Raw genomic sequence first — 26508 nt, forward strand, 5'->3', positions numbered from 1 at the left:
ACACCTAAAAAATGTGTTTTACCTAAAACACAATGACTAAAAACACTTAAAAATGTGTTTTTTTCTAAAACGCAATAGCTGTCTGTCACTGTGAACTGTCTGTCACTGTGAACTGTCTGTCACTGTGAACTGTCTTATTTCTAAAACGCAATGGACACATAAAACTGTCTGTCACTGTGAACTGTCTGAATTGTCTACGAATTACTGTCTTCGAAATGAGCCAATTTATGGAAATTTAATTTTTCTGATGCGTTTTTAGTACAGCAATTTAATAGAAAAAAAAAAATTTCCGAAACACTTAAAAATGACTCATTCTAAAACGCAATGGACTGAAAACACCTAAAAAATGTGTTTTACCTAAAACACAATGACTAAAAACACTTAAAAATGTGTTTTTTTCTAAAACGCAATAGCTGTCTGTCACTGTGAACTGTCTGTCACTGTGAACTGTCTTATTTCTAAAACGCAATGGACACATAAAACTGTCTGTCACTGTGAACTGTCTGAATTGTCTACGAATTACTGTCTTCGAAATGAGCCAATTTATGGAAATTTAATTTTTCTGATGCGTTTTTAGTACAGCAATTTAATAGAAAAAAAAAATTTCCGAAACACTTAAAAATGACTCATTCTAAAACGCAATGGACTGAAAACACCTAAAAAATGTGTTTTACCTAAAACACAATGACTAAAAACACTTAAAAATGTGTTTTTTTCTAAAACGCAATAGCTGTCTGTCACTGTGAACTGTCTGTCACTGTGAACTGTCTTATTTCTAAAACGCAATGGACACATAAAACTGTCTGTCACTGTGAACTGTCTGAATTGTCTACGAATTACTGTCTTCGAAATGAGCCAATTTATGGAAATTTAATTTTTCTGATGCGTTTTTAGTACAGCAATTTAATAGAAAAAAAAAATTTCCGAAACACTTAAAAATGACTCATTCTAAAACGCAATGGACTGAAAACACCTAAAAAATGTGTTTTACCTAAAACACAATGACTAAAAACACTTAAAAATGTGTTTTTTTCTAAAACGCAATAGCTGTCTGTCACTGTGAACTGTCTGTCACTGTGAACTGTCTTATTTCTAAAACGCAATGGACACATAAAACTGTCTGTCACTGTGAACTGTCTGAATTGTCTACGAATTACTGTCTTCGAAATGAGCCAATTTATGGAAATTTAATTTTTCTGATGCGTTTTTAGTACAGCAATTTAATAGAAAAAAAAAATTTCCGAAACACTTAAAAATGACTCATTCTAAAACGCAATGGACTGAAAACACCTAAAAAATGTGTTTTACCTAAAACACAATGACTAAAAACACTTAAAAATGTGTTTTTTTCTAAAACGCAATAGCTGTCTGTCACTGTGAACTGTCTGTCACTGTGAACTGTCTTATTTCTAAAACGCAATGGACACATAAAACTGTCTGTCACTGTGAACTGTCTGAATTGTCTACGAATTACTGTCTTCGAAATGAGCCAATTTATGGAAATTTAATTTTTCTGATGCGTTTTTAGTACAGCAATTTAATAGAAAAAAAAAATTTCCGAAACACTTAAAAATGACTCATTCTAAAACGCAATGGACTGAAAACACCTAAAAAATGTGTTTTACCTAAAACACAATGACTAAAAACACTTAAAAATGTGTTTTTTTCTAAAACGCAATAGCTGTCTGTCACTGTGAACTGTCTGTCACTGTGAACTGTCTTATTTCTAAAACGCAATGGACACATAAAACTGTCTGTCACTGTGAACTGTCTGAATTGTCTACGAATTACTGTCTTCGAAATGAGCCAATTTATGGAAATTTAATTTTTCTGATGCGTTTTTAGTACAGCAATTTAATAGAAAAAAAAAATTTCCGAAACACTTAAAAATGACTCATTCTAAAACGCAATGGACTGAAAACACCTAAAAAATGTGTTTTACCTAAAACACAATGACTAAAAACACTTAAAAATGTGTTTTTTTCTAAAACGCAATAGCTGTCTGTCACTGTGAACTGTCTGTCACTGTGAACTGTCTTATTTCTAAAACGCAATGGACACATAAAACTGTCTGTCACTGTGAACTGTCTGAATTGTCTACGAATTACTGTCTTCGAAATGAGCCAATTTATGGAAATTTAATTTTTCTGATGCGTTTTTAGTACAGCAATTTAATAGAAAAAAAAAAATTTCCGAAACACTTAAAAATGACTCATTCTAAAACGCAATGGACTGAAAACACCTAAAAAATGTGTTTTACCTAAAACACAATGACTAAAAACACTTAAAAATGTGTTTTTTTCTAAAACGCAATAGCTGTCTGTCACTGTGAACTGTCTGTCACTGTGAACTGTCTTATTTCTAAAACGCAATGGACACATAAAACTGTCTGTCACTGTGAACTGTCTGAATTGTCTACGAATTACTGTCTTCGAAATGAGCCAATTTATGGAAATTTAATTTTTCTGATGCGTTTTTAGTACAGCAATTTAATAGAAAAAAAAAATTTCCGAAACACTTAAAAATGACTCATTCTAAAACGCAATGGACTGAAAACACCTAAAAAATGTGTTTTACCTAAAACACAATGACTAAAAACACTTAAAAATGTGTTTTTTTCTAAAACGCAATAGCTGTCTGTCACTGTGAACTGTCTGTCACTGTGAACTGTCTTATTTCTAAAACGCAATGGACACATAAAACTGTCTGTCACTGTGAACTGTCTGAATTGTCTACGAATTACTGTCTTCGAAATGAGCCAATTTATGGAAATTTAATTTTTCTGATGCGTTTTTAGTACAGCAATTTAATAGAAAAAAAAAATTTCCGAAACACTTAAAAATGACTCATTCTAAAACGCAATGGACTGAAAACACCTAAAAAATGTGTTTTACCTAAAACACAATGACTAAAAACACTTAAAAATGTGTTTTTTTCTAAAACGCAATAGCTGTCTGTCACTGTGAACTGTCTGTCACTGTGAACTGTCTTATTTCTAAAACGCAATGGACACATAAAACTGTCTGTCACTGTGAACTGTCTGAATTGTCTACGAATTACTGTCTTCGAAATGAGCCAATTTATGGAAATTTAATTTTTCTGATGCGTTTTTAGTACAGCAATTTAATAGAAAAAAAAAAATTTCCGAAACACTTAAAAATGACTCATTCTAAAACGCAATGGACTGAAAACACCTAAAAAATGTGTTTTACCTAAAACACAATGACTAAAAACACTTAAAAATGTGTTTTTTTCTAAAACGCAATAGCTGTCTGTCACTGTGAACTGTCTGTCACTGTGAACTGTCTTATTTCTAAAACGCAATGGACACATAAAACTGTCTGTCACTGTGAACTGTCTGAATTGTCTACGAATTACTGTCTTCGAAATGAGCCAATTTATGGAAATTTAATTTTTCTGATGCGTTTTTAGTACAGCAATTTAATAGAAAAAAAAAATTTCCGAAACACTTAAAAATGACTCATTCTAAAACGCAATGGACTGAAAACACCTAAAAAATGTGTTTTACCTAAAACACAATGACTAAAAACACTTAAAAATGTGTTTTTTTCTAAAACGCAATAGCTGTCTGTCACTGTGAACTGTCTGTCACTGTGAACTGTCTTATTTCTAAAACGCAATGGACACATAAAACTGTCTGTCACTGTGAACTGTCTGAATTGTCTACGAATTACTGTCTTCGAAATGAGCCAATTTATGGAAATTTAATTTTTCTGATGCGTTTTTAGTACAGCAATTTAATAGAAAAAAAAAATTTCCGAAACACTTAAAAATGACTCATTCTAAAACGCAATGGACTGAAAACACCTAAAAAATGTGTTTTACCTAAAACACAATGACTAAAAACACTTAAAAATGTGTTTTTTTCTAAAACGCAATAGCTGTCTGTCACTGTGAACTGTCTGTCACTGTGAACTGTCTTATTTCTAAAACGCAATGGACACATAAAACTGTCTGTCACTGTGAACTGTCTGAATTGTCTACGAATTACTGTCTTCGAAATGAGCCAATTTATGGAAATTTAATTTTTCTGATGCGTTTTTAGTACAGCAATTTAATAGAAAAAAAAAATTTCCGAAACACTTAAAAATGACTCATTCTAAAACGCAATGGACTGAAAACACCTAAAAAATGTGTTTTACCTAAAACACAATGACTAAAAACACTTAAAAATGTGTTTTTTTCTAAAACGCAATAGCTGTCTGTCACTGTGAACTGTCTGTCACTGTGAACTGTCTTATTTCTAAAACGCAATGGACACATAAAACTGTCTGTCACTGTGAACTGTCTGAATTGTCTACGAATTACTGTCTTCGAAATGAGCCAATTTATGGAAATTTAATTTTTCTGATGCGTTTTTAGTACAGCAATTTAATAGAAAAAAAAAATTTCCGAAACACTTAAAAATGACTCATTCTAAAACGCAATGGACTGAAAACACCTAAAAAATGTGTTTTACCTAAAACACAATGACTAAAAACACTTAAAAATGTGTTTTTTTCTAAAACGCAATAGCTGTCTGTCACTGTGAACTGTCTGTCACTGTGAACTGTCTTATTTCTAAAACGCAATGGACACATAAAACTGTCTGTCACTGTGAACTGTCTGAATTGTCTACGAATTACTGTCTTCGAAATGAGCCAATTTATGGAAATTTAATTTTTCTGATGCGTTTTTAGTACAGCAATTTAATAGAAAAAAAAAAATTTCCGAAACACTTAAAAATGACTCATTCTAAAACGCAATGGACTGAAAACACCTAAAAAATGTGTTTTACCTAAAACACAATGACTAAAAACACTTAAAAATGTGTTTTTTTCTAAAACGCAATAGCTGTCTGTCACTGTGAACTGTCTGTCACTGTGAACTGTCTTATTTCTAAAACGCAATGGACACATAAAACTGTCTGTCACTGTGAACTGTCTGAATTGTCTACGAATTACTGTCTTCGAAATGAGCCAATTTATGGAAATTTAATTTTTCTGATGCGTTTTTAGTACAGCAATTTAATAGAAAAAAAAAAATTTCCGAAACACTTAAAAATGACTCATTCTAAAACGCAATGGACTGAAAACACCTAAAAAATGTGTTTTACCTAAAACACAATGACTAAAAACACTTAAAAATGTGTTTTTTTCTAAAACGCAATAGCTGTCTGTCACTGTGAACTGTCTGTCACTGTGAACTGTCTTATTTCTAAAACGCAATGGACACATAAAACTGTCTGTCACTGTGAACTGTCTGAATTGTCTACGAATTACTGTCTTCGAAATGAGCCAATTTATGGAAATTTAATTTTTCTGATGCGTTTTTAGTACAGCAATTTAATAGAAAAAAAAAATTTCCGAAACACTTAAAAATGACTCATTCTAAAACGCAATGGACTGAAAACACCTAAAAAATGTGTTTTACCTAAAACACAATGACTAAAAACACTTAAAAATGTGTTTTTTTCTAAAACGCAATAGCTGTCTGTCACTGTGAACTGTCTGTCACTGTGAACTGTCTTATTTCTAAAACGCAATGGACACATAAAACTGTCTGTCACTGTGAACTGTCTGAATTGTCTACGAATTACTGTCTTCGAAATGAGCCAATTTATGGAAATTTAATTTTTCTGATGCGTTTTTAGTACAGCAATTTAATAGAAAAAAAAAATTTCCGAAACACTTAAAAATGACTCATTCTAAAACGCAATGGACTGAAAACACCTAAAAAATGTGTTTTACCTAAAACACAATGACTAAAAACACTTAAAAATGTGTTTTTTTCTAAAACGCAATAGCTGTCTGTCACTGTGAACTGTCTGTCACTGTGAACTGTCTTATTTCTAAAACGCAATGGACACATAAAACTGTCTGTCACTGTGAACTGTCTGAATTGTCTACGAATTACTGTCTTCGAAATGAGCCAATTTATGGAAATTTAATTTTTCTGATGCGTTTTTAGTACAGCAATTTAATAGAAAAAAAAAATTTCCGAAACACTTAAAAATGACTCATTCTAAAACGCAATGGACTGAAAACACCTAAAAAATGTGTTTTACCTAAAACACAATGACTAAAAACACTTAAAAATGTGTTTTTTTCTAAAACGCAATAGCTGTCTGTCACTGTGAACTGTCTGTCACTGTGAACTGTCTTATTTCTAAAACGCAATGGACACATAAAACTGTCTGTCACTGTGAACTGTCTGAATTGTCTACGAATTACTGTCTTCGAAATGAGCCAATTTATGGAAATTTAATTTTTCTGATGCGTTTTTAGTACAGCAATTTAATAGAAAAAAAAAAATTTCCGAAACACTTAAAAATGACTCATTCTAAAACGCAATAGACTGAAAACACCTAAAAAATGTGTTTTACCTAAAACACAATGACTAAAAACACTTAAAAATGTGTTTTTTTCTAAAACGCAATAGCTGTCTGTCACTGTGAACTGTCTGTCACTGTGAACTGTCTTATTTCTAAAACGCAATGGACACATAAAACTGTCTGTCACTGTGAACTGTCTGAATTGTCTACGAATTACTGTCTTCGAAATGAGCCAATTTATGGAAATTTAATTTTTCTGATGCGTTTTTAGTACAGCAATTTAATAGAAAAAAAAAAATTTCCGAAACACTTAAAAATGACTCATTCTAAAACGCAATGGACTGAAAACACCTAAAAAATGTGTTTTACCTAAAACACAATGACTAAAAACACTTAAAAATGTGTTTTTTTCTAAAACGCAATAGCTGTCTGTCACTGTGAACTGTCTGTCACTGTGAACTGTCTTATTTCTAAAACGCAATGGACACATAAAACTGTCTGTCACTGTGAACTGTCTGAATTGTCTACGAATTACTGTCTTCGAAATGAGCCAATTTATGGAAATTTAATTTTTCTGATGCGTTTTTAGTACAGCAATTTAATAGAAAAAAAAAATTTCCGAAACACTTAAAAATGACTCATTCTAAAACGCAATGGACTGAAAACACCTAAAAAATGTGTTTTACCTAAAACACAATGACTAAAAACACTTAAAAATGTGTTTTTTTTCTAAAACGCAATAGCTGTCTGTCACTGTGAACTGTCTGTCACTGTGAACTGTCTTATTTCTAAAACGCAATGGACACATAAAACTGTCTGTCACTGTGAACTGTCTGAATTGTCTACGAATTACTGTCTTCGAAATGAGCCAATTTATGGAAATTTAATTTTTCTGATGCGTTTTTAGTACAGCAATTTAATAGAAAAAAAAAAATTTCCGAAACACTTAAAAATGACTCATTCTAAAACGCAATGGACTGAAAACACCTAAAAAATGTGTTTTACCTAAAACACAATGACTAAAAACACTTAAAAATGTGTTTTTTTCTAAAACGCAATAGCTGTCTGTCACTGTGAACTGTCTGTCACTGTGAACTGTCTTATTTCTAAAACGCAATGGACACATAAAACTGTCTGTCACTGTGAACTGTCTGAATTGTCTACGAATTACTGTCTTCGAAATGAGCCAATTTATGGAAATTTAATTTTTCTGATGCGTTTTTAGTACAGCAATTTAATAGAAAAAAAAAAATTTCCGAAACACTTAAAAATGACTCATTCTAAAACGCAATGGACTGAAAACACCTAAAAAATGTGTTTTACCTAAAACACAATGACTAAAAACACTTAAAAATGTGTTTTTTTCTAAAACGCAATAGCTGTCTGTCACTGTGAACTGTCTGTCACTGTGAACTGTCTTATTTCTAAAACGCAATGGACACATAAAACTGTCTGTCACTGTGAACTGTCTGAATTGTCTACGAATTACTGTCTTCGAAATGAGCCAATTTATGGAAATTTAATTTTTCTGATGCGTTTTTAGTACAGCAATTTAATAGAAAAAAAAAATTTCCGAAACACTTAAAAATGACTCATTCTAAAACGCAATGGACTGAAAACACCTAAAAAATGTGTTTTACCTAAAACACAATGACTAAAAACACTTAAAAATGTGTTTTTTTCTAAAACGCAATAGCTGTCTGTCACTGTGAACTGTCTGTCACTGTGAACTGTCTTATTTCTAAAACGCAATGGACACATAAAACTGTCTGTCACTGTGAACTGTCTGAATTGTCTACGAATTACTGTCTTCGAAATGAGCCAATTTATGGAAATTTAATTTTTCTGATGCGTTTTTAGTACAGCAATTTAATAGAAAAAAAAAAATTTCCGAAACACTTAAAAATGACTCATTCTAAAACGCAATGGACTGAAAACACCTAAAAAATGTGTTTTACCTAAAACACAATGACTAAAAACACTTAAAAATGTGTTTTTTTCTAAAACGCAATAGCTGTCTGTCACTGTGAACTGTCTGTCACTGTGAACTGTCTTATTTCTAAAACGCAATGGACACATAAAACTGTCTGTCACTGTGAACTGTCTGAATTGTCTACGAATTACTGTCTTCGAAATGAGCCAATTTATGGAAATTTAATTTTTCTGATGCGTTTTTAGTACAGCAATTTAATAGAAAAAAAAAATTTCCGAAACACTTAAAAATGACTCATTCTAAAACGCAATGGACTGAAAACACCTAAAAAATGTGTTTTACCTAAAACACAATGACTAAAAACACTTAAAAATGTGTTTTTTTCTAAAACGCAATAGCTGTCTGTCACTGTGAACTGTCTGTCACTGTGAACTGTCTTATTTCTAAAACGCAATGGACACATAAAACTGTCTGTCACTGTGAACTGTCTGAATTGTCTACGAATTACTGTCTTCGAAATGAGCCAATTTATGGAAATTTAATTTTTCTGATGCGTTTTTAGTACAGCAATTTAATAGAAAAAAAAAATTTCCGAAACACTTAAAAATGACTCATTCTAAAACGCAATGGACTGAAAACACCTAAAAAATGTGTTTTACCTAAAACACAATGACTAAAAACACTTAAAAATGTGTTTTTTTCTAAAACGCAATAGCTGTCTGTCACTGTGAACTGTCTGTCACTGTGAACTGTCTTATTTCTAAAACGCAATGGACACATAAAACTGTCTGTCACTGTGAACTGTCTGAATTGTCTACGAATTACTGTCTTCGAAATGAGCCAATTTATGGAAATTTAATTTTTCTGATGCGTTTTTAGTACAGCAATTTAATAGAAAAAAAAAAATTTCCGAAACACTTAAAAATGACTCATTCTAAAACGCAATGGACTGAAAACACCTAAAAAATGTGTTTTACCTAAAACACAATGACTAAAAACACTTAAAAATGTGTTTTTTTCTAAAACGCAATAGCTGTCTGTCACTGTGAACTGTCTGTCACTGTGAACTGTCTTATTTCTAAAACGCAATGGACACATAAAACTGTCTGTCACTGTGAACTGTCTGAATTGTCTACGAATTACTGTCTTCGAAATGAGCCAATTTATGGAAATTTAATTTTTCTGATGCGTTTTTAGTACAGCAATTTAATAGAAAAAAAAAAATTTCCGAAACACTTAAAAATGACTCATTCTAAAACGCAATGGACTGAAAACACCTAAAAAATGTGTTTTACCTAAAACACAATGACTAAAAACACTTAAAAATGTGTTTTTTTCTAAAACGCAATAGCTGTTTGTCACTGTGAACTGTCTGTCACTGTGAACTGTCTTATTTCTAAAACGCAATGGACACATAAAACTGTCTGTCACTGTGAACTGTCTGAATTGTATACGAATTACTGTCTTCGAAATGAGCCAATTTCTGGAAAATTAATTTTTCTCAACCCCAGCCAGGGGCTCTGCCCCTTGGACCCCGCCAGGGGCTGCCGCCCCTGGGACCCCGCTACCGGGGGCTGCCGCCCCCGGACCCCCGCAAAGATCGTAAAACGCAATGACTAAATAAAAAACCCAGATCATGAAAATGAAATTAAAGAATTTCTTACATGGATCGAAGCCGATTTCTTCATCAATTGACGGAATTTGAATGATAGAAACACTTATCAACGCTCGAATCGAACGAATCGAGTGATTATCTCCAAAATCACCGGAAAAAACGAGATTTTTTTATGAAATTAAACTGGGTTTTCTTCAAAAAAAAAGCTGAAGAACACGTTGATCGGGTTCTGAATCATTGATTTGTGATGAAAATCGCACTATAATGTAGTGATTATTGAGATATAAAGTGAAGAAATAGTTGAAGATGGTGGATTTTGAAAATGATGGGTTTTTGAATTTACTGGGTTTTGAAAAAGGAAGAAGAAAGAGTTGGATTGACTAAAATACCCTTTCTCTTTATTTTAAAATTTGCCACATGTCATAATCCTATGGCTTCCTATCCTTCCTAGAGAAAATTAACTTCCTATTTGATCTTTACCCATCTTTTTAATTCATTTCAACTATTTGCAATTTATTAAAATTATATTGTAATAGTTTATATAATGTATGTGTTGTTGGATACCAACTACATTTCAAGGCTGATTTACAACCACCATAGATGGTGTTTAGCACAATTTTCAAACTTGTGGGGTGCTTTGATATCATAAACTCTTGAATCTCAAAGCATTATAACTTGCAAGTTGCAAGAATCATCCTATAAAAAATATCAACTTTTCTTATTTGAGTGAGGGCCATCAATGACACAATTGGTTAAGAATCCAATGTCACAATTGTTTAACAATTTCGTAATTATGTACTAATATTTATAAATTATAAACGATATATTTAAGTTTCAATTTAAAAATTGTTGCTTCCAAATGAAAATATTTATATACTTTTTACCTACAAAAACCCACTTGTAAATTTTATAACTCTTATAAGTATACCGATCATATACTTTTATGTAATTTGATCAAATTAATTTACTCTTGAATTGCTCTTATAAGTGATTATGAACATGAATCAAATATAATAAACATAAATTGATTATATTCGAAAGAAGATATAAAAGTATTCTTAAAAAAGATCCAAGAATATATGATGTATGCATGGACCTACCAATTCAATCATACTTTTTAGTGAGGTGATAAAACAAGAGAAAAAACAGAAGTACAATATGATGTAGAATTTCATACAATTAAATGATTAATTTATCTTAGACCATGTAATATATGTATTATAACTAAGTTTATATAGAGCTAGTTAATATATGCATTTATTATAACAATGTTTAATTTTTTTAATAGAAATAATTACTACTTCACCCTCTCAATCCACATCATTTTGTATCTTTAAAGAAATTACTCTCCCCTAGTTATTAGCCAAAACTTTAATACTACAATTTTTCTAATATACAATTCGAAACCCCCTCTCCCTCACCCACAAACGTTGGATGAGATGGGCTTAGTTAACATTTAAAATTTAGGGTGGTAGATGTTGAAGCGGGTGGTGTGGGATGGGCTATGTGATAACGAGGGAGAGTCAGGTGGCAGAGAGATGAAAAATTGGCATGGAGAGGAAGAATAAGCAAAGCCTCTATGCAAAATTAAAGAAGCAACACAAAAGGAAATTGCAAGAAGGGGATAAGGAAGCGAGATGAAAGCCGATGCGACACTTTGGGACGAGCGGGAACACAACTCCCACCTTCAGGATCGCCATCGAGATGACCGATATGAATGGAATTATGGGATGCAAGGTATGACTCCCTCTGTCCTTAGAAGCTTGGGAGGAATAAGAACACCATGAGAAAGCGTAGGTACAAAGATAGTAATGGTATGGTATTTAATATATGTTTCAGTGGCTTTTAACTGTTTTTTTTAAATATAGTTTTGATTGGTTTTGCATGTAAGGTGATATGCCTAGCATCATATTATGTTTCCTCATGTATGAATATATGGTTCACCCGTTCTTGAGTTCTTTTAAAGTTATCATTTAATTGACTTGTTATAACACATGAAACAAGACTAATAATACTCATAAATCATACACTAATTATTCAATAACACATGAAACAAGACTAATAATACTCATAAATCATACACTAATTATTCAAACGATATCATGATGATCTCTGTTTTTATTGGTTCAGATAATTAATACAAATAAAATTCAAACGACTACATTGACTTTGAGAAAATCCTAGAACAAATTTTATAAATAAACTCTAAGTAGATTTCATGGACCTAATGTGATATATCCTATTTTGAAGAAAGACAACTTAATACTTATAACCTATATATTGTAAACCATCATGATACCTTAAAATTCCATCATCAATGATTGTGGTATATTTAAAGTTTTAAACTTTATTATAAACCATCATATAAGATCTTGAACACGTGAACAAAACGTCATGAACCATATTGTAACATCATGGAGTATATGGCCACATGGGATTATTAATAATAACAATATAGTAATTGTACTTATGATAAATAATAACAACAATAATGGTGTTTATTAAATATTAGAGCTAAATTCCATTTTAGTCACTATGGTTTGAGTCATTTTCCCAGTTTAGTTTAAAAGTTTGAAATGTTACAATTTTAGTCCAAATAGTTTCAAACGTTGTCATTTTAGTCCACTTGGTTAACTTCATCCATTTTTTTGTTAACAAGAAGGTTAATTCGGTCATTTTAAATCTAATTCTGTTACCTAAAAGGGCAATCGACCATATAAAATGACCGAATTGCCCTTCTTGTTAACAGAAAAAAGTGAATGAAGTTAATCCAGTGGATTAAAATGGCAACGTTTTAAACTATTTGGACTAAAATGACAACATTTCAAACTTTTGAACTAAACTGGTAAAATAACCCAAACCACAAGGACTAAAATGGAATTTAACTCTAAATATTATTACTAATGCAAGATTAGATCTGAAAAACATGATTGAACACTTGTCAATTCACGAAGCTGGCAAAGGGTATTGGATGCGATCGCAGTGCGTGACAACCCTTTTCAACGTTCCCACTAAACTCCCCAATTTTCTCCCCCAATAATCAAAAACAACACAATTTTGTTTTCTGCATAATTATGAGCCTCTTCGGTCTCGGCAGGCAAGACAAACAAATCTTTTAATCTTGCATCTTTATTATTATTAAGGGTTTAATTTGATTTTCTTCAAGTTCTTGGATTGATCGCCTTTACTTTCTTCATCTGGGTACCCTTTGATTATGTTAAAGTTTTGGTTTTTAGATTGAATTCATGAATCTTGAAACTGGGTAGTCATGGGTTTGATCTAAGATGCAGAAAGTTAATACCTTTTTTTGAAATTTGGGGTGTTGGTAACTTTTTATTGAATCTTGATTATGTTAGTATTAAGAAGGGGATCACAAAGTGCTGATTTTCATTGGGATTATTTGGTTGTAGACAGTTTTTTTTTTTTTTTTTTTTTTTTTGGTGTTTGTTAAATTATGAGCAATGATTTAAATTGATCAAATGGGGAGAAACTTTATTTTTAAGTTGCTAAGAAAGATTATTGTGGGAATTTTGCAGGAATCAGAGGACGTTTCGTCCGAAAAAGAGTGCACCTTCAGGGAGTAAGGTTAATTTTTTCAGTTCTTGTGGCTGTGGATTTTGTAAAACTTGATATCTTGTGATTTGAATTGAAATATCAAATTTTGTTCTAAATTGTTTTTTAAAAAAATGCTTTTTTTTTTTTTTTTTTTTTTGTGTATAGGGGGCACAACTAAGGCAGCATATTGATGCCACTTTGGGTAGTGGAAACTTGAGAGAAGCTGTGAGGCTTCCTCCTGGAGAGGATATAAATGAATGGCTTGCTGTCAACAGTTAAAATCTCTTTGATTAATCGTCTGAAAGATAAATTGCGGTCGTTTGACTTTTGAATTCTGACTTTTGACTTTTGGTTTTCGGTTTTCAGCTGTGGATTTCTTCAACCAGGTGAATCTTCTTTATGGAACCTTAACTGAGTTCTGTACGCCAGAGATTTGCCCGACCATGACCGCAGGTCCAAAGTAAGTCTTGCTATTGCACATTTGCACGATTAACGGTTTCTTATATAGAAGATACATGATTCTTGAATTTATGTAAATAAAACTTGACAGATATGAATACCGATGGGCTGATGGTGTGCAAATCAAGAAGCCTATTGAAGTTTCGGCTCCAAAGTACGTAGAGTTCTTGATGGATTGGATTGAGTCACAATTGGATGACGAGTCCATCTTTCCTCAACGACTTGGTAATTAGTTAATTACCATGTCTGTAATGCATCATTTAATAAAGCTTTTTCGAGGCGTTTAGGAAACTGAAATAGTAATTTTCGATTGTCGTGCAGGAGCGCCATTTCCCGCCAATTTTAGGGACGTTGTGAAAACGATATTTAAACGCTTGTTTCGTGTATATGCGCATATCTACCACACGCATTTTCAGAAGATTGTGAGTCTTAAAGAAGAAGCCCATCTAAACACTTGTTTCAAGCATTTCATATTGTTTACATGTGTAAGTTTTTTTTTCGATCATCCACGACGACTTATTTCTTGTCGATTTTCGTCGTTAAAGGTTTATACCGAAACTATAATGTTTTGATGTGCAGGAATTTTCTTTGATTGACAAGAAGGAACTAGCCCCTCTTCATGAGCTTATAGAATCCATTGTCACTTATTGAAATACCTTTGCGTTTTACGTACCCTTAAGTTTGATTATATCGGGGCTGAATAAGGTGTTGTCGTTACAAGTTGTGCTAGACGTTATCTAATGTGTTATTTATCGCGTGTTTGGTTTCATTTTTGTTCGTCTGTCTGTGCATATGTAACAAAATTATAACCGTACCGCCTTGCCTACTTTTATATTTCTAAATATATGCCAAACCACATCATTCATGTACTAAATAATTGAAAGAATATTTCAATTTTTTAGAAGTTTAGAAGTTTTTAACTTAAACAAAAGATTGGAGTTCTTGAGAATTTTAACCAATTTTGATCAACACTAGAGTTTTGTATAAAATTGTATTATAAGAATTCACTAATTGATGTGAATGGATTGAAATTACCATTAGATTGGATGGTTATTTAATGTTTAATGTAAAAGTTATGATTTTCGAAAAAAAAAATGTAAGAGTAAACTGCCATTTTGGTTCCTGTGGTTTGGTCACTTTTGTCACTTTAGTCCAAAACTCAAACTTTTTGCATCTGGGTCCCTGTGGTTTCAGTTTTATTGCCATTTTGGTCCAAAAATGAAATCAGGTCATATTTGTCTTATAAAATCCTGCTATTTTGTCATTTTCCGCAGGTGCAAAATGATAATTTCTTTTTTATAAATAAATACCATATTTTATAAGACAAATATGACCTGATTTGCCCCTGAGGAAAATGAGAAAATTGCAGGATTTTATAAAACAAATATGACCTGGTTTCATTTTTGGACCAAAATGGCAATAAAACTGAAACTACAGGGACCCAGATGCAAAAAGTTTGAATTTTGGACTAAAGTGGCAAAAGTGACCAAACCACAGGGACCAAAATGGCAGTTTACTCAAATGTAATTTTGACAAAGTTTAATCCGAAGTAATTTTTCTGCCATTCTTACGTAAATTTTATATCGTTGATCGATTTCAAAACTAAAAGCCATCTGAAGACTGAAGTAACAATTTGGTGAATTGATTGGCCACGCTGATTACGTAAGAATTCAAATGACTAATTATACATGCTAAATTGTCTTTTTTTTGAACGGCAAAATATCTACATCGACTCATCACACTTCCCCATTGGAAGCTCGGTCCCACTAAGGCCAGACAGTCGTTCATTACAACAAGGCCCACGCTGACACAGAGAGTGACGCGACGTTCAACTGTAGAAAACCCCATAGAGACCTCCAAGCTAGTTGAGTGCCCCCACACGACGTTCAGGGGAAAAACCAGGATGCCTCAACCGTATTACCATGGCATCATTGGCCGCTAAATTGTCTGCAAACTTTCTAATTTGAGAAAAACAAATAGGACCACAAACGAATATTAAAGAAAAAGTTTTTACAAAATATGTGTGCTACACAATTCAACTAACATAAAGGAAAACTACTAAAAAGTATAAACTAAGAAGTTCAAAGTACCTGATCTTATGCAAGTTCTAAACTACCGAAAAAAGTCGAAAACTTTGACACAAAACCCTTTATAACTCCTCGCGAAATCCATCAAGAGGTTTCATATGAATCACTCCAAACTCATCCTTCCCAGATCTTTTATCCGCAAAAATGTACGACCCCACAACACCGGCAAGAACCAAGAACACAAGCCCGAACATCTGCACATTAGCTAGCAACTGCCCATGAACCTCATGGTCATGTGACGAGCATGAAATCTCATTTTCTTCGAGTTTACAGCCAGCTGGCATCGAAGGGCCGTAGAGGGTAAATGCGGTTTGATAGAACCATAGGCCTTGAAGGGTTATGGCGATGCCACTGCAGATGTCAGCAGGGAAGCTTGTGGGCATGAGGGCCCCGGCGACGATTGATATAATGCAAAGGGCCACGAGTAGAACGAGAAGCAGATGGTAGTGACCCTCTAGACCTTGGTGTGTTGTTGAGTGGAAAAAGAATAAAAGATACTCTGCGCAGAATGCTGCGGCGGATATTAAGCATAGCGCGCCTTCGGGTAATGGAAGAAAGCTGAAGTTTGACCAAAAAGTCAAAGTCAAGATTTTATAAAACAGAATTTCAGATATAGATAAGAGTTCTACATTAATCTTTATGAACTTATATGCAAAAAGGAGTTAGTTACGTTTTTCGTCCCCGAGGTTTGTTGAAAATAATCAATCGAGTTAATTACTGTTTTCGTCCCTGTGGTTTGTCAAAAATCACTATTTCAGTCCATTAGTTTAAAAATTGCGATTTCAGTCCCTGTGATTTCACTTTCATAACCATTTCAGTCCCTGTGGTTTCACTTTCGTAACCATTTCAATCCATTATTCTATTAAGTACAGTGACTGAAATGGTTACGAGGTGGACTGAAATGGTTACGAAAGTGAAACCACAGGGACTGAAATCGCAATTTTTAAACTCATGGACTGAAATAGTGATTTTTGATAAACCACAGGGACGAAAACAGTAATTAACTCTAATCAATACAATCCATTAGTTTAAAAATTGCCAAAACAGTACCAATCTTACACTTTTGTAACAATTACAGTCCACCTCCCTTTTTTTAACATAGGGGTGTTTTAGTCTTTTCACCAAAAACTTAACGATAAATTGGATGGGGTTAACAGAGGTGGACTGTAAATGTTACAAAAGTGAAAGTACTGGCACTGTTTTGCCAATTTTTAAACTAATGGACTGTAATCGCTATTTTCAACAAACCACAGGGACGAAAAACGTAACTAACTGCAAAAAATATAAAATATGTAATTACTTATTGTATCAAACATCAAGGGTGTGCATCAGACTTTCACCTTTGAGCATTTCATATACAAATAAATCATTCATTTTTTCGCAGATTTTAAGTAAGATGCTTGAAATCAATGAATTAACATAAAATAAACAAATTTAACAGAAAATTAATAACAAAAAGCAAGGTATGAACAAGGTTTAAAAGAACGGAAACGAGTTTCGAGGCGTTTTCCCTTCGCCTCACGAGGCGTAAGCCTCTAGGCAAAACGAGGCGTAAGGTCGAGGCGGTATTAATAAATAAATATAAAAATTATATATATTATAAAAATAATAATGCTAACTAATTTCATCATCAGATTCATCAAAATCATCAAAAACACACTAAAAAAAGACATGAAACGCTTGAAATTGACACAAAAAGTCAAAAACATCAAAAACAACTAACAAGATCCACTGAGGCGCACCTGAGGCGCAACTTTCTTAGCGCCTCATCCCCTCTGAGGCCCATATACATTAAAAACACCATGAGGCACGCCTCAGACACGTTTTTTAGCCGTTTTGCCTCGAGGGGCGCCTTGAGGTGCACGCCTCAAACGTTTTTTAAAACCATGGGTATGAATGATGAAGACTAACCTGGTTTTTTCAGAGAGCAAAGCAACGATACTGAAAACGAAGAACATCAGAAGCATTCCACCGTGCTCAAAATCATTCATATGATGCGGGTTCAAGACGCCGTTAACAAAGAACTTAAGGTGAGTAGAATACAAAAGCTCTATACACATATCAATAAAAGCTCCAACTGATATCACATAAAGTTCCAAATACTTCAACTTCTCGTTAAAACCCGGAACAGGGTTCCACACTCGTACACGAAACGAGCTCGGATCCCCTGCATACCGGACCACGCTGCACCATATATGCCAAACACCTACCACAAGAAACAGTGTCCCCGGAACCACATGTCCAGCAAAAGATCCCATTTTTTTGTCCCCAAAATTCCACAAACGCGTGATCCTCGAAAAATTCTTCGACAATCGAACAAAAAACTAAGAATTTGAGACGGGTTTATTCGATAATCCAAGAAAAAGATTCGAATTAGGGTGAATCTTGAAATATCAAATACCCTTGTTTATTTCAAGTTCTTCAAACCAATCAATTAAATTAAATTAAATTCCTGTGTTGAAAAAAATGAAAACTTTAGTCAAAAAGAAAACCCATATGCTATTTCTAAGAAATTGAAGAGCAGCTTCTAGTATGTCCATTGAATTGAATTATTAAAAAAGTCAAACTAATACTAGAAGGTCAAAAATGGAAGCTTTATATCATGAAACATACATCTAATAACATCATAAACATGATACAAATCTCACAAAAACAAAACCTAGCTAGGGTAAGCAAGAAATTAACTGTCACCATGCTTATACAGTTATACATCATGATGCTTATGGTCAACGGTCAAAAGTCAAACAACAACCAAAAATCAAAATGAAACATGGGATCAAGAAACAAACAGATCATGAAACTTTGAAAAGAAAATTGGGACTTACAATGATGGACGCTTGTTGAATGATTATAATATGATTGAAAAGATTACGGAAATCAAGAATGGAGAGATGGGTGTGAAAGAAGAATGATTAAGTGATTATTATTGAGGAAGACGGTGGGATCGGGGACAGATGCCTTCTGGGAAAAAAGGAAAAGTGACAAAAAGAAAAATGGAAGATTTTATAACGGCAAGAAAAACTTGAAAAGTTTACAATTATGGGTTCGTAGATTTATTATTTGAGTGATATTTTTACGACCATGAGGTGGTTTTGGGGCCCACGACTTGTGGTTATGCCGGAAAACATGTGCCTCTCGTCTCACCTTAAATGTTTCAACTGCTTTGGTTAGATTCTTGGAGAAGATTACCTTGCAAAATTGACCGGGTTAGGTTATAGGGTGTGGTCATGACCCTCGTGACCACCATGATTCTCCACGTCAACGTTATGTCACCCACCTCTAATCCACAATTCAAAACTGCTACCGATGTGGTCATGGCCAAATCTATTCTATTTAGAAATCATGAATTATCTCCTTGGTTGCACCCCCTCTTAAAAACTAAAAAAAGGCTTACGAACACGAACGGGAAGGATGAAAGCGAGTTGGCACATCTGGTTGGATAACTGTCCACTTATTTATTTTAATTTATTTTTGTCTAAAGAAAAAGGAAAGAAAATTTTGAAAAATAGAAAAGAAGACCATGGTTGCCATGGTTTAATCCATGTGAACCATGGTGAATTAGGCGGGTGTGGTGTAGCCTTCCGTTCATGTTCCTACGTGACGAATTATGTCCCAACCATGATCTCCTCACCGTTTAGCCTTATAGTTTTGTATTTAGGGCACCCGGGACACTGAGCGGGTAGATCTTTGCGGAGTCGAACCGGCGCCAGCGCATCGCCGCAACCCCTGGGAGTAGGCTTGGCAGGTTGGGCTGGCTAGCTTGGGTACCCGCATGAGATGTTGTTTTCGAAAAATTCCCACCGTTAATCCGACAATTTGACCTTTTAAAAAAATTTACACTATATATATATAGGGGGCTGCTAGAATGAGAACCACCTTGAGTTGTAAGAACCGCGAGAACTACACCCCACGGGTGGGCGTTCACCATGATTTTTTTTTTACAACTAGATGTGTGTATTATAAACACAGCCGTAAAAAAAAATTTTAAACGCTGCGGCCGAGGGGGTAGTTTTTTACACCACAAGTTTGGTGTTTTTAATTTTTTTTCTTTTTTCTTTTTTTTTTTCACCAAACTTGTGGTGTAAAAAACTACCACCTCGGCCGCGGCGTTTAAAATTTTTTTTTACGGCTGTGTTTATAATACACACATCTAGTTGTAAAAAAAATCATGGTGAACGCCCACCCGTGGGGTGTAGTTCTCGCAGTTCTTACAACTCGGGGTGGTTTTCATTCTAGCGGCTCCCTATATATATATATTAAACATACATTCTCAAAATCCTTACCAAACATTACGACATTGATGAAGATGACGGTGACGAGGAATATGTCCAAGATACGCAATTTGAGCCTAACTAGGAAGATGTCACACCCTGACTTTTGCGAAAGCGTGATTATTTGTGTGACTTTCTTAATACCATAGCATTCAATCATAACAATGCTATATGATAAAAAACAGTAGATGTTTATCCATAAATTAAGTTTAGGAAATACCACATCACAATTGTCTGAAACGTTGACACCAAATTTAAGTTACAAACCACAACATGTTTAAATGAGTCCACGAAGACTCAACGAAAGAGATTAACTAAACCGAGTTTAGAAACATGTATCCCGTCCAGGAATAGGATACATCTACTAAACCCTTCGACCACGGATGACATCTTTTATTCATGACGCAGCTTGACAACATGCACACACCTGCCATATCCACTTAGTTCCCTGAAATACATGTAATTTGAAAACATCAACAAAAGTTGAGCGAGTTCATGTGTAAGTGTATGAATAAACCTTTAAAGTATGTCTTGTGTGTATGTATGTTCCTGGTATGTAGCAATAAGAAAAAACAGATCACCAATGGTTTGCAAGGCCAAAGATATGTGTGAAAATGGTGCAGGAAAACTCAAACCTAGCAAATTTATACCGGGCCTCCGGCTGGAAGACATAGTCACCCTATGGGCCACCCTGGTCCCCATGGGTGTGGGCTCGCTACACCCAAATAGATCTATCACTCATGTCCCTCGGTCCTACGACGAGGATTAATGGCCTTAAGTGTTATACCCACCTTTCACATGATCTAGCAGTAACCCTCCTTAGCTAACCATACCATGTATAAAACCTTTATAATAATTGTAACATGTATTTCACCCGCGAAGTATAAAATAGTTAAAAGAAAAGGGGGGACATGAACTCACTGTATTGCGTCTTCAGAATCGTAACCCAAATCTCCTCAGCGAACACGACTCCCTACAATGTACTAATGTCTATTAGACGAACGGGCCGTGCCTTGCCTTGCCTTGCCTTGCCTTTGTATTTGTATTTTTTAGTTACATTTCTTATGTTCCCAATATTATTCCAAGTTATAATCACTTGTTAAAATAATAATTATTTTAACTTTAAATTATATTAATTTTGTAATAATTGTTTAAACAATACTTTTGTAACAATACTTCTCAAGTATTTATTTTCGTATTTCCTTCACAAGGATGGGGGTATCTCATACATGTATCTTCGTATTCTAGTATTTGTAGTTCCAAAATAATATATTTTTAAGTCTCACTTAGAAAATATATATGTAAACTCATCTTGTCTAAAAATAATGTATTTCAAGAAAATATATATTTTTTCTCAAAAACCATATATCTTCTAAATATACTAAGGAAATATATTTTTACTTCCAAAAATAATATATTTTCTCCTTGTCGAAAATATGATACAACTTTGTAATATTTACAAAAATCATATTTTTATTTCTTGTATCCAAAATAATATTTACCAAAAATATATTTATAACGGTATTCTCCGAAATATTTTATAAGTTACGTTCTTGTTCGGTTTACCAATATTTAAGTGTGTAACTTATATACGTTTATTCCTTGTGATTTTTGGGTACTATTTTGGATTGTAAATTCTTGATATTTTGTTAAGTTATATTACTTTAAATCCTCAAATAATATAACTATTTGACCAAGTATACAAATAATCACACACAATGTGTTATTAATGTAAATATATATTCTAAATACATATTTATCCATTTTTATTTATAACAACCAACCTCCAATATTTGTATTTTTGTTACAAAAATTATGGCAAAGTTTATATTGAAATCCATGGTTAAGACTCACTTGTAAATACTTGTTTAGAAAATATTTTTCTAAGTGTTTGTATTTTTAGAAAATTTTGTCATAGTTTCCCCTAAAAGTGGAGGTGCCATGCTATTCAAGCATATCATTTTCTTTTCAAAAATCATCATAAATAATCTACAATCAATCTACATTTAAAACAAGGCTTCCTACATAATGATCATGAACTTGAGTTTTCATAAAAACTTGTAGTAACTTGGTAGTGTGTTTAGTAGGTTTAGTTACCCTCCAAAATGTATTTACTTCTTGATAAACTTCATTCTTGAAAGTTTTAGGTGTTTACAACTTGTAAACATATTTTACAAAAACGTTTCTTTATGGATCTTCTTGTTTCTCTAGCGTTTCTACACTTGTTTTACCACCAAAAATAGTGTAGGTTTTAGTAAAAACCAAGATCTTCTAAAAATCATATTTTGAACTTGGTTCTTTTGGAAAACCATTCATCATTCTTAGATCCACAAGATCATTAACTTACTTTGTTTATTATTTTTCAAGAAATCATTTTATCATTCAAGTTCATGCTTGCACATGAGGATGATCGTCTTGTGTTATCACATAATCATCCTCTAACTTGCTAGATCATGTGTTTAATCACAATCTAGCAAGGTCCTTATGATGATCAAAATCAATATCTCTAGAAAACAACAATCAAACATCATTCATACACTAAACAACATAGTTTCATCCATGTTTCATCATATAACAAGCTTATGTTCATGTTTCTTGATTATGTTTCTTTAGTGTTCTTGTGATTAACAACATACTACATCTTTTAACCAACTAAGATAGAAGTAACAAAGGTTATGAGAGTCTTACTACTAGCACTATGGCTAGGGATGAACTCTTGAAGATGAAGGTGATAAAGATGATGGATAAAAGCAAGTAAGAAAGGTCCTTGGTGATCCACAAGCTCCAAGCTCCCTTGAATGAAGTTTAACACCCTTGTGAAGCCTTAGAATGGATGAGAAAAATCGAATGGTGATGGTGGTATGGAGGTGGGTGTTCGGTCGAGATGAGTGGGAGGAGAGGAAGAAGTGAAGGTGTGGTGTAGTGTGTGAAGTGAAGTGTTGATGACGATGGTTACTTATAATCCAATTTTGAGTATTACACATTGGTTCTTATGTCCCTCAAGTACCATGCAATATCTTCCACTAAATCCTAGAGATCATATAAGATCTTGATGAGATTTGAGGAGATCAAGGTGGTGGGGCCACCTTGAACCGTCCCAAGGGGGGGGGGGTAATTAGTTGAGTTTAAATCATAAGTTAGATGTTTGGTTAGAATTCAAAGAGTATTAGGTAGTGTTTAAGTGTATCTTGCATTATATAGTGTGTTATGGTGTTCGGGGATCAAAACAAGCTCAGAAATAATAAAACATGTTTCTAGTATAATTTTGGTGTTTCGGGTAATGTCCAGTTGTTTGGTTAGATACCGGTTCGTTAAAGTGTCAAGTTATTCCGTTTAATGATTTTTAAGTACCCTTTTGTGACACTTTTAATTCCCGACACTTAGGAAAGCATTCAGGACCACTTTGCCATATTTTTGCACATTACTAGCTTGTTAAAAAGCTGAATTTTGCTGAAATGTGCTGAATTCAGCACTTTTAGTGGGTTTTAGGCATTTTCCGACACTTAAACTATCACCTAGTGACGCAGTTTTATGGTCCTTACTTCCCTACCCGCCATACTAGTGTAGTACCTTGTCTCTGGCCCTTACGGGGTCTCAAAACACTGTCTGTCTATGTACTGAACATCGTCAGCATTTTTCTGAGTTATCCGCTAACTGTGCTAACTGTGCTTTGTGCATCATGTATGTCAATAAAGTTTGTATGTGATAATGAGATGACATTATGTAATATGTGATGCACATGTATGTGTGATGTAGTAATCAGAAAGCAGTTAATTGTTATTCAGCACAGTCATTAAGCACTAATCACAATTAATTAATTGTACGGATACCTGGATTTATGAGGGTTGTCACAGAAGAAATGCAAGTTGGAACCGAAGAGCATGTGGAGGAGGATGTGGAAAACACTAAAACCAAGAAAAAGGGAAGATTCTCGAACCGGGGCACCCGAGGAGGAAGAAATGCTGGCTAAAGCATTCATCAATGTATTGGTAGATCGGTTAAAAGGAAACCAACAAAGAAGAGATGGTTTGTGGAAAGCGTTCATTGCGCTTGAGGGTAATGGCGAACGAACGCTCGATCAACTAAACTCAAAATTGGGTGCAATGTTAACTAAATTTAATTGGCTCAACGGCTTTTACATTCGAGTGGTAAAAATTTTAATTTAATTTTTTTATTTCTTTTCACACTTTAACGTTACCATACTATAAATTAGGAACATGTTAGGTGTTCTTTTGAGTTGTACTATGATGTTGGGGAGTTTTCAAAAAAAAAAAAAAAATATTGAGTTTTCACTTTTAATCCAAATACTTTCATTTTAACCTCTTTGGTTTTAGTTTTTTGCTTTTAACCCAAATTTTTCATCTTTTGCAATTTAACCCAACACATATTATTTTCAACTTTGATCCCAGTATTTTTCATCTTTTACGAATTTTTCGTTTTAGGTTTCGTTCTAATTTTGCGAGTGAACGCGCCGCAACCTTTACCATACTATAAATTAGGAACATGTTGGTGCTTTATTGAGTTATACTCTAAGGTTGGAGAGTTTTCCAAAAAAAAAAATGAATTTTCACTTTTAATCCAAATGTTTTCATTTTAACCTCTTTGGTTTTATTTTTTTACTTTTAACCCAAAATTTTCATCTTTTGCAATTTAACTCAACACATTTTTATTTTCAACTTTGATCCCCGTATTTGTCATCTTTTGCAAATTTTTCGTTTTACGTTTCGTTCTAATTTTGCGAGTGAACGCGCCGCAACGTGTGTGTGGGTTTCAACATTTTTCCGTCTATTTTTTCTCGTTTGACAGGACCGTCACAACGCGTCTATTTTTTTCCTGTTTGACAGGTTCTTCGCAACACACGTGGTCTTAGATCGACTTAGTTCTTCTTTTCTATTTTTATGTTTCAGTCTAATTTCTCCGCATTATCATGCCGCAACGGGCATGCGTGATTCAACGATTTTACATATGCTTTTCGTTCGGTGTTATTTTTTCCTTTTTGTTTATTTTGTTTTTACGAGCTTTTCAGTGTTGTTGGTCATTGCTAGTTGTGTAGCATTAGTGCTACTTGGCAACGGTTTATGCCCCCCGCCGCAACGCGGGGGGGGGGGGGGGTTAATACTAGTTTTATTTATTTATATTTGCATTCTTACATTATCATAGTTTTTTAACATATAGGATCACATACGTAAAATTGGGTGCAATGATTTAGTCGTTTTGGAAAAAGGCGCAACAAGATTTTCTAAAAAAACACAAACAAACGTTCAAGCACAGTCTTGCGTGGAACGTTGCTATTGACGCGACAAAATGGTGTCAAATCAACTTGTTGAACGAAGATTCCGGTAAAAGTTCTAGCAAGTGAAAATCCTCGGATTCGACTAACTTCGGACCATCCGATAAGTCGGTGTCGGACTTGAACAACGAAGTTAGCCCAGCACAACCCAAGAGGAGGGTGCAAGTTAGGACTCCGAGTTCATCAAGCCAAAGTACAAGCCAAGTCAGATTGGTAGGCGATGAAATAAGAGCTTACGCCCAAAAGAAGAAAGCGATGTTGCAAGTGTTGGCCGATCCAAGACAAGAAATAATCCTAGCCTCTACGACCTTGATTAACGAACAACGCGAAAGTGTCGCCCGAGCGACGAAAGACAAAGATTTTCAAACATATATTACGCCTCAAGAAAATCTCGCCGTTAAAGTGCAAAAAATCTTTGTAGCCCGCAAATGAGAACTTGCGGACAAATGGGGTTGGCTGACGAGATATTTACCTATTTCTAGGTTGTTTTTATTTTATTTTTTTTATTTATTTTCTGGTTTTTAGTTTAATTTCAATTATGTATTTTTATTTTAATGAAGTTTATTTTTTATATTAACATTTAACTTTATTTAAGTTATAAAAAATAAAAAAAATTAAGTATATGGTATGGGTAGGCGTCGCCACTATCTACTAGCTAAAGGGTACTTTGAGCCAAATTTGACGAGGCGGGTGATGGTTAGTCAGGGCTAGGGTACTTACCCAGTTACCCTTGAGTGCCCCTTCCTCCCTTAGGCACCCGGACGAGTTTGGGATGCGTATTAGTTTAGTATTTCAAGTTTTATTTCTGATTTAGTTTAGTATTTCAAGTTTTATATCTTATTATAAAATCTTGTCTTATGTCATCGGTTTAATACTCATTGGGTATATGCTTGGTAACAGGTTTGCCCGTTAGTTACTTAGTTTATTATATAATACCGATTGCGATTTTCAAATATAAATGTTT

General features: G+C 33.7%; 2 protein-coding genes across 3 annotated transcripts; one reads left to right on the forward strand and one right to left on the reverse strand.

Annotated features, from left to right (window-relative positions):
* Positions 1 to 12819: 12819 nt before the first annotated feature.
* Positions 12820 to 14724, forward strand: LOC110921087 (MOB kinase activator-like 1A). Its single transcript, XM_022165357.2, has 7 exons — positions 12820 to 12979; positions 13419 to 13467; positions 13603 to 13711; positions 13804 to 13897; positions 13988 to 14121; positions 14218 to 14381; positions 14476 to 14724. The coding sequence occupies exons 1-7, from the start codon at positions 12957 to 12959 to the stop codon at positions 14545 to 14547; spliced, it is 645 nt and encodes a 214-aa protein (XP_022021049.1). The 5' UTR covers positions 12820 to 12956; the 3' UTR covers positions 14548 to 14724.
* Positions 14725 to 15873: 1149 nt separating this feature from the next.
* Positions 15874 to 19134, reverse strand: LOC110920928 (transmembrane protein 45B). Of its 2 annotated transcripts, none has more exons than XM_022165166.2 (3): positions 18809 to 19134; positions 17895 to 18435; positions 15874 to 16541 (listed from the first exon to the last, which is right to left on the reverse strand). In XM_022165166.2, the coding sequence occupies exons 2-3, from the start codon at positions 18239 to 18241 to the stop codon at positions 16046 to 16048; spliced, it is 843 nt and encodes a 280-aa protein (XP_022020858.1). In that variant the 5' UTR covers positions 18242 to 18435; positions 18809 to 19134; the 3' UTR covers positions 15874 to 16045. The 2 variants fall into 2 exon arrangements, with proteins under 2 accessions (XP_022020858.1, XP_035842553.1); XM_035986660.1 differs by having other exon boundaries at positions 17895 to 18286; positions 18809 to 19019.
* Between the last annotated feature and the right edge of the window lie 7374 nt (positions 19135 to 26508).

The sequence above is a fragment of the Helianthus annuus genome, chromosome 17, assembly GCF_002127325.2.
Source record: "Helianthus annuus cultivar XRQ/B chromosome 17, HanXRQr2.0-SUNRISE, whole genome shotgun sequence".
In the NCBI taxonomy this organism is placed as follows: domain Eukaryota; kingdom Viridiplantae; phylum Streptophyta; class Magnoliopsida; order Asterales; family Asteraceae; genus Helianthus; species Helianthus annuus.

Excerpts from the sequence above, each read along its gene's own strand:
- LOC110921087 (XM_022165357.2), top strand. The coding sequence starts at position 12,957 with ATGAGCCTCTTCGGTCTCGGCAG. Across the intron at positions 12,980-13,418 it reads AGCCTCTTCGGTCTCGGCAG|GAATCAGAGGACGTTTCGTC; the intron begins GCAAGACAAACA and ends GGAATTTTGCAG. Across the intron at positions 14,382-14,475 it reads ATTTCATATTGTTTACATGT|GAATTTTCTTTGATTGACAA; the intron begins GTAAGTTTTTTT and ends TTTGATGTGCAG.
- LOC110920928 (XM_022165166.2), bottom strand. The coding sequence starts at position 18,241 with ATGGGATCTTTTGCTGGACATGTGGTTCCGGGGACACTGTTTCTTGTG. Across the intron at positions 16,542-17,894 it reads TTGCTCTCTGAAAAAACCAG|CTTTCTTCCATTACCCGAAG; the intron begins GTTAGTCTTCAT and ends GTCAAACTTCAG.